General features: G+C 41.8%; 2 protein-coding genes across 7 annotated transcripts in view; one reads left to right on the top strand and one right to left on the bottom strand.

Annotated features, from left to right (window-relative positions):
* Positions 1 to 4,427, bottom strand: part of kiaa0586 (KIAA0586 ortholog) — a 38,024-nt gene extending 33,597 nt beyond the window's left edge. For 3 of the 5 annotated variants that reach the window (XM_088002836.1, XM_015002957.2, XM_088002838.1), the window contains exons 1-7: positions 3,798 to 4,427; positions 2,888 to 2,984; positions 2,472 to 2,697; positions 1,897 to 1,967; positions 888 to 972; positions 720 to 786; positions 7 to 133 (exon numbers count right to left, since the gene is read on the bottom strand). In XM_088002836.1, the coding sequence (XP_087858962.1) occupies positions 7 to 133; positions 720 to 786; positions 888 to 972; positions 1,897 to 1,967; positions 2,472 to 2,697; positions 2,888 to 2,984; positions 3,798 to 4,080 (956 nt within the window). In that variant the 5' untranslated portion in view covers positions 4,081 to 4,427. The remainder of the gene's footprint in view (positions 1 to 6; positions 134 to 719; positions 787 to 887; positions 973 to 1,896; positions 1,968 to 2,471; positions 2,698 to 2,887; positions 2,985 to 3,797) is intronic. The other 2 variants (XM_015002955.2, XM_015002956.2) reach the window with 1 other exon arrangement.
* Positions 4,428 to 7,887: 3,460 nt separating this feature from the next.
* On the top strand, positions 7,888 to 11,812 carry timm9 (translocase of inner mitochondrial membrane 9 homolog). Of its 2 annotated transcripts, XM_088002800.1 has the most exons (5): positions 7,888 to 7,971; positions 8,069 to 8,191; positions 8,447 to 8,495; positions 9,402 to 9,497; positions 11,360 to 11,812. In XM_088002800.1, the coding sequence occupies exons 3-5, from the start codon at positions 8,457 to 8,459 to the stop codon at positions 11,492 to 11,494; spliced, it is 270 nt and encodes an 89-aa protein (XP_087858926.1). In that variant the 5' UTR covers positions 7,888 to 7,971; positions 8,069 to 8,191; positions 8,447 to 8,456; the 3' UTR covers positions 11,495 to 11,812. The 2 variants fall into 2 exon arrangements, with proteins under 2 accessions (XP_087858926.1, XP_087858927.1); XM_088002801.1 differs by having other exon boundaries at positions 7,931 to 8,188; positions 8,446 to 8,495.
* The last annotated feature ends 67 nt before the right edge of the window (positions 11,813 to 11,879 follow it).

Genomic DNA, 11,879 nt, shown 5'->3' with positions numbered 1-11,879 from the left:
TTTTACCTGGATTGCTCTGGCCTGAAGTCACAGTGGCACGTTTCCATGGCAACTGCATCCGTCGGCATGACAGCGGGGGCAATAGCAGGCCCTCCGGCTCCTGACGAGCTTGGCTTCTGGTCCTTGACTTTGGCTGGTGGAAGACAGGAGACAACGTTTCTGTGAATGATTGGAAATTCAAAAGGCATTCTGTCATTTTGTCTTCAGGATTCTGTCATTTTGTCTTCAGGATTCTGTCAATTTTGCGACAAAATGGACAGCAATGCAGTAATATGTGCATATTCAGCAAACAAAGGGGCTGTTAGTCAAATTCACATGCTGCTGAGAGAAATCAAAGATTGTAAAATAGAAAACCATTTACTGTATTTTGACTTGGAAGAAAATGATGAGCTGACTTCATTTCAGCCTGGTCATATCAGAACACCAGGCCGCTAACGAGGCCGTCTGAAGTCACTTTCAATCCATTTATTGCCCCTTACAGATTTCTTCTGTTTTTGCTTTTTTGACACACTTAAAATATTTCAGATTATAATTTAATATCAGACAAAGATAACCTGTCAGTTTAAGTTGAACCCATTTCCATTCACCTTTTCTTATTCTCATCATTGAAATCAAAACCAGAAATAAACCCAGATGTAGTTAACAAATCCGTTTGGGTTGAGGGTTCTGGGTGTGATGGTGTGTGTTTGCAGGCAGCCACCTGGTGACAGCAGACTGACCTTTGGAGTCTGAGGCAATGGAATCCTGACCCGTCACTATCTTGATAGCCGACTCCAGCAGCTGGCTCTGATTGGACAAGAGGAGAACCAATAATCGGTGAGAAGGCAGAGGGAGGATGCAGATGCAGCAGCAGCAGCAGAAGCATCTGAGCAGGTGAAGCAGTTTACCTGCAGCTGCAGCTGCTGGCTCTGCAGCGTCTCCAGGCGATGCAGTGTGTGTTGACTCAGACTTCGTCTCCAGCCATCATCCTCCCTTATATCAGAACACACAGTCAGGCCACACAGCTGTCACAGGCAGTTTGCTTCAGATACGACGAAAGCACAGCAGCTTGTTCACAATCACACAGAACAATCCAATCCGTCAGGTATGATCCACCAGAACATAATCTACTCCTTAATATTTATGGGACTTATTACTTTTCTCCTATTCAATCAGTTATTCAAACACACATTTCAAAACCTGTGGTAATAATAATACTACTTCCTCGTTTTTTCAGGCTACAACTAAAAATTTTCTGTGTTAAGCTACTTTGCAGCCCTCTACAGGCAAAACACGGTTCTACATGTTCAGAAAAATTGTTTCAACCTTGGTGATTTTTTGTTTTTCTTTGCAAGCTGCAGAATCTACATCAGGGTTCTACATCAGCTCATTAGGGCCATTGTAGATAGAAAAAAGAAATAGTAAATTTACACCAAAAATCTCAGAAATGGATATAATGTCTTGAAATCAAGTTTTCAAAATTGAACATTTTCGACTTCTGAAACTCAGAAATTTCCAAGTTTTTTCTAAAAGAATTTCTGAGATTTTATGTGATAGACCAACATAAACTAGGTAATTATTGTGAAATTGAAGGAAAGCTATGCATCATTTTTAAAGTTTTCCATTCAAACCCTGACGTGCAGATCTATTCAACCCCCTTTTTCTCTGACACCTCTAAATAAAATAAAGACATGGACGTCTCCCTACACTGACCTAAACCTAAACTGGTCAGAGTAGATATGTACCATTAAAACCATGCATTGTCCTTCTACTTCACCATTATCCACTACTTTGTGTTGGTTTACCATGTAAAATCCCAAATGCATTAAAATTTGTGGTTGTAGTGTGACAAAACATTCAATGAGTGTCAGTTCTTTATTATGCGAAAGTAAAAACAGCTACAAAGCGTTTGTGTACCTGTCTGTGTGCAGCAGCTTCTGAATACCTTCAGACAACTGAGACATTCGAGCTTCAATGTCTGACTGGGCCTGAACACAGACACACAAGAACAAGCTCAGACACTTCTTCTAGCTGAAAAATGAGATATTTAAAAAGCAATTTTAACAATTCTGAAACATTCAAGTAATATAAACAAACAAACAAACAAAAAAACACGGTGAATTATAATTTAAAAATACAAGAGGTAGATAAGGTCAGTGGATAAAATCAGTTTGTCGTGTACCAGTTGACCGCTGATCTCCCAAAATTAATCGCCCCTAAACAGCTTTAATCACCTCCAGTTTCAATATGTGTAAAATCTTATGTATCGATTTCTTGGGTGTCATTTTTGGTAGTAATTTTCAGTCACCATGCAGTCAAATTCTGCTCACCAGTTGGATGGACTTTGGCCGTATTTAATGCATACACCTGACAGACACCTTAGTGACCAACCAGAAAAAGAAAATGAGGAAAAAATCTGATGATCCAAAGGATTAGTCATCAGTAATAAACAGTGGCATCACAGTTCTGTATTTTCCATCCCAGCTAACTACCTTGATGAGAGGAGCGGTTGCAGCCACAGCTGCGGCTGCAGCAGCTGCTGCAGTTTTGCTGATGTCTCCAAGGCGACCAGGTGACACCTCGGTCTGAAAACCCGACACACTCGCTGCATCGTCAGCGCTCTGATCAGGGCTGTTCCAACAGTTTGATGTGTTCGGAGTCGGCCTCGGTCGCAGCAGCTGGACGCTGACTTCCCTCTTGTGGTGGTTGCTGTGGCAGCTGGGCAGAGGGACACAACTATATTAACTATAAAAATGACCAAACTATGATACTGGGCTGTCACTACAGTGCATGTAAGGAAAGATACTCATAAATTAAGCGTGATTTCCAAGACACCCGAGTTCAAAACTTAAAGGTTTTTGCTGACAGCTCAGAATTTATAAACTGAAGTTCTGGTGAATCTTCTTACCGTTGTCTCAGCGCTCCCAGCACCACTCCTCGCCCCCCGGCCTTGAAGCATGATGTCTGAAGCTCCTGACCCGAGGAGGATGATGGAGCCAGGGGTCCTGGAAGCAACATTTCACCATTATCTCAGAGACACTTCCTGTGGTTGTTTGACCAGCATCTTTACAACATGTCAAAGATCTTTGGAAACCACCTCCATTATAAAATGTGTGTAGTGCAAGGCTACACCTGGTTCAAATTCTGGAAAGAAAAAAAAAAATCTATTAGGCACTTTTTGCTATTCAATTATTAACTTTCTTAAAGCCAAACATTTTTTTCTTTCATTTTAGGAATTGTTTTCTTATTTAAAATATTATTTAAATTATTTGGTTATTTGCATTTTATTAGAGAGACAGCAGGCCCTGCTGTTTTATTAATATGCTGAAGTTCTAATGTTGTATAAAACAGGCTTATACAAAAACTCTGCAATGGGATTCATCGTTAGACTAATCAATAGGTGAACCCATAACTAAAATAATTGCTAGTTGTGGCCCTATCAGTCTATTTGTTTCTTGTCTGTATCTCAGTGTAATTGAATGTAACTCCATTCAGTAGCAACAGGCTCAGTTACATGTCGTAAAAGTGAAATTTAATGCATTCTAGGGTCAGAGTGGATCAAGTGAGAAGTGTCACAATCCAACCACGAAACTCGAAACTCTTACAGTTGTGTTTACATCTTCCGTTGCCATGGTGATCGGTTTGGAAGGTTTGGAGAGTCAACGTTTTATTTTAGCAAATAAAACTTTGTCAAAGTTTTATTTTAGCAAATAAAACTTTGACGAACATTTTTTTTTATAAAATTTTCGGGACAGTGTCACACACTGTCCCGAAAATATCTGGCCAGTTAACTGGCCCCCAGTTATTTGATTTATTACCGGTTTGGGAATCCTTTGCTGCCCGAACTGGGTCAACAACCTCCGGTTTGTATCCGGGATTCCGGGGCCTCTGCGTTTCCTTGGCCCAATGGGACTGGACGCGCACAGGGTCCCCCAGCTTCTGGACTGTTATTTGAACGGGTTGGGGTATCTCACTGACTTCCAGCCTGCGCTCCGGGAGAACAATGCGAGTGGAACGGATTAAAACGTCCCCGGTGTCCGAACTGCACGACGACTGACCCGGACTGAAAGCGGTTGAGTCAGGGGGAGCCGGAGACAACATGCAGGCAGCAGTTAATGTATTGAAGCTTTGATGGGATAGTTTAGTTTTACAGTTACAGCAGGTTTAGCAAGTCTCAGTGAACACATTTAAAATTTCCCGCGTGTGGACGTTCTGCTTGGAGAAGAAGCTGGACTGAAACAAACCAGAGCATGGAAGCTAATTGCACAGGAACAGAACGCGAAGAGAGCCTACTAAAAACAGCTGAAGTATAAAATAACCGAACAAAGTTAGGAGGCAATGCATCCTTGGCTGTTAGGGAAACTCTACTTTTAACTTCCGCTTTTCCCCACCTCTTCTTTGTCTACTGAGTATGTAACTATCTGCAAACTACCAGGTGCTACACTGCCCCTAATGGGCGCTGTTATTGCTTTCTTCTTCTCTAGGCTCTCTTTCAGTCTATACTGCCACCTACTGGAAGAGCAACATCATGTCATCAAGCCGATTTCTCACTCAACTCCCTTTCTGCACCTGACACTTTATCCGATCATTAGGCCCGAGCAGCTAAGCGCTGCGAGAGCCTATTGAAACTGTGCTGTAAATTATTATTATTATTATTATTCTTATTCTTCCGTAAAATAAATTGGCTTTTTGGGGGCTTTATCATATTCAAAAACTCACCAAACTTGGCGGGGGCATAGAGCCCGGTGAAAATTTACGTATTTTAAGGTCCCCAGAAAAATCGCACAAGAAACGGCTCAAGGGCGCCACCTAGCAAATTTCAAAAGACCCTTTCCTATTCACTTACTTTATCGTACAGACTTGAAACTTGGTACACTTGTACAGCTCCCCAAGACACTCAGAATTTACAATTAATGTCATAGTGCAAGTATCACAGAATGTCGGCCATTTTGGATTGAAGTTCCGATTTTGGCCGTTCACAGGGTTCGCATTTTTTCGAACTAGTCCTAGGGACTTCGATCGATCGGCTTCAAACTCAGTCAGATCGTTCATAAGGCATGGCCGATCCAAAGTTATCAGAGTTTTGCGTTTTTTTTTCTTCTAAATGGAGTTACCTGGGGTCAAAGTTCACCTTGTCGCCATGAAAAATAAAAGGGTTATAACTTTTACAACAAAACTCACAGCAGCACCAAACTTTCAGTGATTGATCATCAACGGGTCCCCTACAACACCCAATGGTCAAATGATGACATCACTTAGGCCACGCCCCCTGACAACAGGAAGTGTCATGTTTTACTGTGAACGGTCCTTATCTGACCCCTTTGACCTAATAAACATGAAACTGTGTCCACAGACAGAAAACATGTTGGTGTGTCATGGATTCCAACCCTGTTTGGCTTTGATGGACCAGGTGGGCGTGGCGGCATGGCGAAGTGACCTGTAACGCCGTCGCCATACGTTTGGCTGTAGATTCCTCAATCTTGTGCCCAGCTGCACCAAACTTGACATGAGTGATCCTGGTGGGATGCCTGACGATCCTATGTCGTCATAGTCTGACGTCATCTAAGCCCCGCCCCCTCAGAACAGGAAGTGCCTTTTATTGACTTGTACAGCTCCATCTCTGGCTCTCTCGACCTAATCAAGATGATTCTGTGTTGGATGACAGATAACATGTTGGTCTCACTTGCTTTAAAGCGCCAAGAGTTTTCAGTAGAGGGCGTGGCCGTGGCAGCGCGGCGAAGCAGAGGGAACGCCGCCGCCATACGTTTGGCTCTAGATTCCACATCATTCAGACCAGCTGCACCAAACTCACTAGGATGCATCCTTATTCATCCACGAACAGGAATCCATAACAGTCGTTGATGGGCGTGGCCTAATTTCTCTACAGCGCCCCCTAGAAATTTTTAAATGATCAGCCCCAAGCCATGCTTTAACCTAGAATTATGAAACTTGGTACACATGTGTATCATGTCAGGACCTACAAAAAAGTCTCTTGGAGCCATGGTGCAAACCCAACAGGAAGTCGGCCATTTTGGATCAAAATCAGCCATTTCCTCTTTTTCATAGACATCGCATCTGATCTATCTCCTCCTGCAGCTTTTGAGATAGAGACTTCAAACTCAGTCAGCAGAGACTTGAGACATTAAAGATGAAAAGTTATCGTAGGAATTTTTCTATGTCAAAGCATGTGGGCGTGGCTAAGTCCCAAACTTTGACTATTCGCCATGAAACATCAAGATGCAATAACTTCCACATAGAAGGTCACAGCTGCATCAGACTTCCTATATCTGACTACAGACCACCCCTCATCACATTGAGATGGTCAGTTGATGACATCACCTTAACCCCGCCCACTTCCGACAGGAAGTCACCTGTTTTTTCTATTGTATGTCTTACTTTTACTCTCTAAGTCATATGGGTTTCATCCGGTGTAGGCTGACATGACATGATATGATGATGAACTCTCCCATGATGAACTCGACTGACCCGTGGGGGCGTGGCTAAGTCCCAAACTTTGACTATACAGCATGAAACATGAATGTGAAATAACTTCCAAATGCCAGGTCACAGCTGCATCAGACTTTCTATGTCTCATTATAGACCAGCCTTCATCATAGTTAGGTGGTCGATTGATGACATCACCCTAGCCCCGCCCACTTCCGACAGGAAGTAACCTCTTTCTTCAATTGTATGTCTTACTTTTACTCTCTAATTCTTATGGGTTTCATCCTGTGCAGGCTGACATGAAATGACATGATGATGAACTCTCCCATGATGAACTCTACTGACCCGTGGGGGCGTGGCTAAGTCCCAAACTTTGACTATACACCATGAAACATGAATGTGAAATAACTTCCAAATGCCAGGTCAGAGCTGCATCAGACTTTCTATGTCTCATTATAGACCAGACCTCATCACAGTTAGGTGGTCGATTGATGACATCACCTTAGCCACGCCCACTTCCGACAGGAAGTCACCTGTTTTTTCTACTGTATGTCTGACTTTTACTCTCTAAGTCATATGGGTTTCATGCTTTGCAGACTGACATAAAATGACATGAAGATGAACTCTGTAAATGCCTACTGACCCGTGGAGGCGTGGCCAGATGGCAGTCCCTCGCCATATGCAAACGATCATCTCTTATTCACACACGCATCATCCCATTTGCTCCAGACTTTTTATGAGTGACACTTGTGAACCTCTAAGGAGCCCAATAGAGTTTAATTGCAATTTGACTCCACTGCGCACCCAGGTTAATCAAACACCTGTGTCTCCTTGCGATATCAGCTGATCTACACCAGATTTTTGTGCATTGTCTGGGAGCAATGTCGAACATGACAGGTGACTATCTTCAGGGCGGGTTTGGCAGCTCCTTGAGAGCAAGGCGGTGGCTGGGGGTAGGCGGTGGCTGGGGTGACATGGTGCTGAGGGGAGGCAGTGGCTGGGGGGAGGTGGTGCTGAGGGGAGGCGGTGGCTGGGGGGAGGTGGTGCTGGAACATACGCGGTGGCTATAGGCTTGAGCGGCGCTTGGCTGCGAGGGCCGCTTGAGGCTCCGCGGAGCTTTAATATTTCCCTTACTGCTGATATAGTTTCTTTCCTTTAAATATACTGTATTTATATGATATTTAGATATCCATCTCCTTCACTTTAAATAACAACGTTGTCTCAAGAATGTATCTGTTTCACTGTCATAATTTAAAAATCAAAATTATGGCAAGTAATGTAGGAAAAACTACTCTACTTTAGTTGCTTCTGTGTAGAAATGCAATTCTTTATTATCAAAAAGAATCTGTTCACTCATAAACATACGTTTTAGACTCATTTAGGGATTTTAGTTGGTTCCCCTTTTTTGTTTTAAACCATAATGTTCCCTGGTTAAGCTTTTTGTTTGCTGCTATTTCTTGTTCACCCTCCCTTTCAATAGGTGGCGATAATGCGCTCATAGTTGATTTGCCATCCGCCGTAAAACACAAGAAGACAGGTTTCCTCATGGTATGCTGTTAGAGTTGTAACCTTGTTGCAGTTGTGTGAGTGTGAGGCTTACAGCTGGACCAACAGTGTGTTTTAGTTTAAATGAATGTGTTTAAAGCTTTGTAGAGAATCTGCGGCCGTGTTCGTCTTTTCGCCCTTCAAAAGATTCTGCATCACACACGGAGAGGCGTCCCCACTACCAGCGTGGGCCCAGCACGGACACACACACACACACACACAGGTAACAGTCATCGCAGCAAACCGAGAATGTCCCTGCGAAAGAATAGTGAATATTAATTTTAAAAAATACCCAAGTGGAAATCAAATCTAGTATCATTTATATAATATTAGGATTTTTATGCATCAGAAAGCTTATGCTCGTGTAGAATGAGGATATTTAAAGCATTTCCTCCTGACAGCAGTGGAGTTACTGTGTGTGGATGTACAGGATAGTTATTGAATAAGGCTGGTGTGACTGCCACGTTTTTTTCTTCAGATTGTGAACTATGGCCGTCCAGGTGACTGAGTCTGACCAGATCAAACAGGTAAGATACAATAGTACCACCACACCATAGAATAGAAAAACAATGTTATTACATATATAAGTAATGTAATCATACACAGACTACAGTCCTGTTGTTTTCCACTTGTACTCTTTAACTCCAAGTTTCCAGTTTAGCAAAATAAGGTGTCATTAGTTGGGTCTTGTTCTGCAGACAGTAGATGTGGACTGAACTGCTGTGTGAGTCTGACTGTATGATGACCTTCAGTCCTTCATTAAAAATTGGTGCACCGATTGATCAGCCCTGATTTTTTCCATTTTTGGAACCGATACTAACACAATCCTATCCACTGATCTTACCTACCTCTGAAAATCAGCAATTGTCCCCTTTTGAGGACTAACAGTCAGACCCGCCTACCAGATTATGTCTGCACATGCTCACTTAACAGTAGTTGCCACACTGTTGCCAACTTATTGACTTTCTTGGTATACCTAGCAAATTTTCAGACAAAACAAATTGGTATTGGTCAAAATCTGAATGGGCGGGTCAGGCCTTTAAAAATAACTGCAATCAGCCAGAAAACAGCAATTGGTGAATCTCTAATCTTTCCTGTTCCAGTTAGAGGATTAACACGCCAGGTTTTGAAATCACTCTTAGAAGTTAGAATAGAACAAAATGTTTTTTAGAAATAAGAAACTGAAGGAAATAAGGTTTTAAAGTTCTTAGCCTGTCACACCTCCTGCTCCTTTTTCCACAAAAGTACTAGGTCTGTAACTCATACAGCTAAGGGGCAACTCTTCTCTCCACTAAGAGAACGTTTGGAGAAAATCACTCAAATGTTCAGTGTCTTTTCTTTTTATACAGCCACTTAACTCTTCTCAGCATGAGGTAAAAGTTGGGAAAATAATGGTTTGCTTCTGACAAGTATATTTTCTGCTCAACTTTTAGTTCAAAGAGTTTTTGGGGACTTACAACAAAGTAACGGAGAACTGCTTCATGGACTGTGTCAAAGATTTCACCACCAGAGATGTGAAACCTGAGGAGGTAAAAAAAAAAAACTTGACTTTTTTTTTGCAAATATTAGCAGACAGGTATTACACCTTTTTTGTGTCAGCTTTAGGAATAGCAGATATGGGGGTCAAAATATCTCCATATTTTATGTCACTTGTTGTGGACAATGCTAATGGTTAAATATTAGTTCATCTACTCTGTCTGGTCCAGTACTTGACTGGTTTGAGACTTGCCTAATCACACCCAGAGTCCCCCAGGGTTCACTGCTGGGCCCCTGTTAGCCCTGCTATCTGGAACAAACTTCCATAAAACTGCAAAACAGCTGAAACACTGAGCTCCTTCAAATCACATCAAACAAACTTAGAGTTGCCTTTGTAATGACTGGAACATTAATTTGAGTCTTTATTCAAATATTTTATAATGATTAATGTGCTGATGATATTCACACAAATGTAATATTTCTTGCTTGTTGCTGAAATATTCCGTACAAAGAAACTTTCCTTACCTCTTATCTCTGGTTGTTCCCATCACCACTTCTTACCCCATTTCATGGCATGTGTTGTCATAGTAACCACTATCACATCCATTTAATATCCTAAAAAACAAAAGACGAAAAATACTTCTGTCATTCATTTCATTGAATCCTTTTTATGAATTATGGGGGTCACTGGTCATATCAATGTTGAAATCTCGCATATAATTTAATTTATGATAATTAAAGGGGCAGTAAATGACATAATGCAAAATTGACTTTTTTGAGCATTACATCAAAAACATACCTGGAGTACCTTGATGCTTTTATTCATCTTTGAGGAATCTTTTTATCTCTCATGGCAACCATTCAGCGGTACAAAACGTTTCAGGTTCCACCGAGGCGCAGCTCCTGCTCAGAGCTCTAGTTTCTGAGTTTATGCCTCACAGAGCAGCCTTCCCCCACTCAGCTCCTTCAGACTAGCCAGCAGCAATTAGCAAACATCTGTTTTAACTACAAATTAGCTGAATTTCTTATATGAGTTACTTCTCAGTGCAACATTGTTAAAAACGTTGTTAAAGGGTTAATAGAGGAGCCATGTTGTGATGACTTCCTGAAGGTGGAGTTTCAGAAAGAGCAGGAGTTTTCAAAGAGACAGAGACCCAATTTCAAGGTGTAGCATTTTTTTCCAAGTTAAAGGTAACATAGTTACTTTATTATGCTATAAAATGGGATATATGCCTAGAAAACGCATAACACTATCTCTTTAAGAGTTGCCGCTTAAAGGCTTCCTTCAAATTCAAAAATCCTTTATTGATCCCAAAGGAAATTAAATGTTATAACTCATATTATTTCTAATTCTTCAAAGAGATTTGAAGAATTAGCATTACCATTGGTAATGGTAATGCCAATAGCCATTACCATTACATGGTAATGGCTATTGGCAGAAAAGATCGCTTGTAGCAGTCTGTGTTACAGTGAATTTGAAGAAGCTTCTGACAGAAAATGCTCTGCTTTTGTAAGACAGTCTCATAAAGAGGATGGTCAGGGTTGTCCATAATTTTCTTGATTTTATGTAGAATCCTTCTTTGCATCATCACCACCAGAGGTTAAAACAGTCATCCCCAGAACAGAACCAGAGGAGAACCAGCCTTCTTTATCAGGTTGTTGAGCCTTTTTAACTCCCTGGCTCTGAGGCTGCCTTCCCAACAGATGTCGGCAGAAGAGATGACACTCTCAGCAACAGACCACAAACCTCGCAGCATGATCCTTCATCTTGCTGCAGACTTTGAAGGATCTTGCCTTTCTCAAGAAGGACAGTCTGTGAAATCACCTAAGCAATTTGGAAGAATATTTGAACTGTTCATCCCCAACCCCAGGTAACTTCCTGTCTTCTCTAATTTATTTCCTTTTTGTCTAACAGTCCAGCTGCTCTGAGTCCTGCCTGCAGAAGTACCTAAAGATGACTCAGCGGATCTCCATGCGCTTCCAGGAGTACCACATTCAGCAGAACGAAGCTCTGGCTGCTAAGGCAGGACTACTGGGACAGCCTCGCTGAGCTGCTCTCAGACTGAAGGGAAGCATGGTCAAACTGATCCTGGTCCAGCAGAACCTCTGTCATCACAAAAAAACTGAAGACACTTCTGATAATGGTGATGATGTTGAGGGTGAAACCGAGGCAAAGCTCCCAGTGGAGCCTGAACCATCAGTTCCTGAGCAGGACACAGAGTAAAACCCCAGAACATGATGTGAAAACTGGCTTTAAGATTCTGCATCTTGTTTACTGAAACAGAGCTTTTATTCTTTAATGTGGGGTTTATAGCTTGTGACTGGATGTTTTGATGTTTGTCTGAAAATAATAAAGTCCAAAATTTTACAGGTTTGATCTGTTTGTGAAATGTTTAGCTTATAGATTTTAACCGGCTTCTACTAGACTGTGTTTG

The sequence above is a fragment of the Poecilia mexicana genome, unplaced genomic scaffold, assembly GCF_051168715.1.
Source record: "Poecilia mexicana isolate PSO_F unplaced genomic scaffold, ASM5116871v1 scaffold_22, whole genome shotgun sequence".
Lineage (NCBI taxonomy): Eukaryota > Metazoa > Chordata > Actinopteri > Cyprinodontiformes > Poeciliidae > Poecilia > Poecilia mexicana.
The sequence above is the reverse complement of the archived record's forward strand: the minus strand, read 5'-3'. Positions and strand labels throughout refer to the sequence as shown.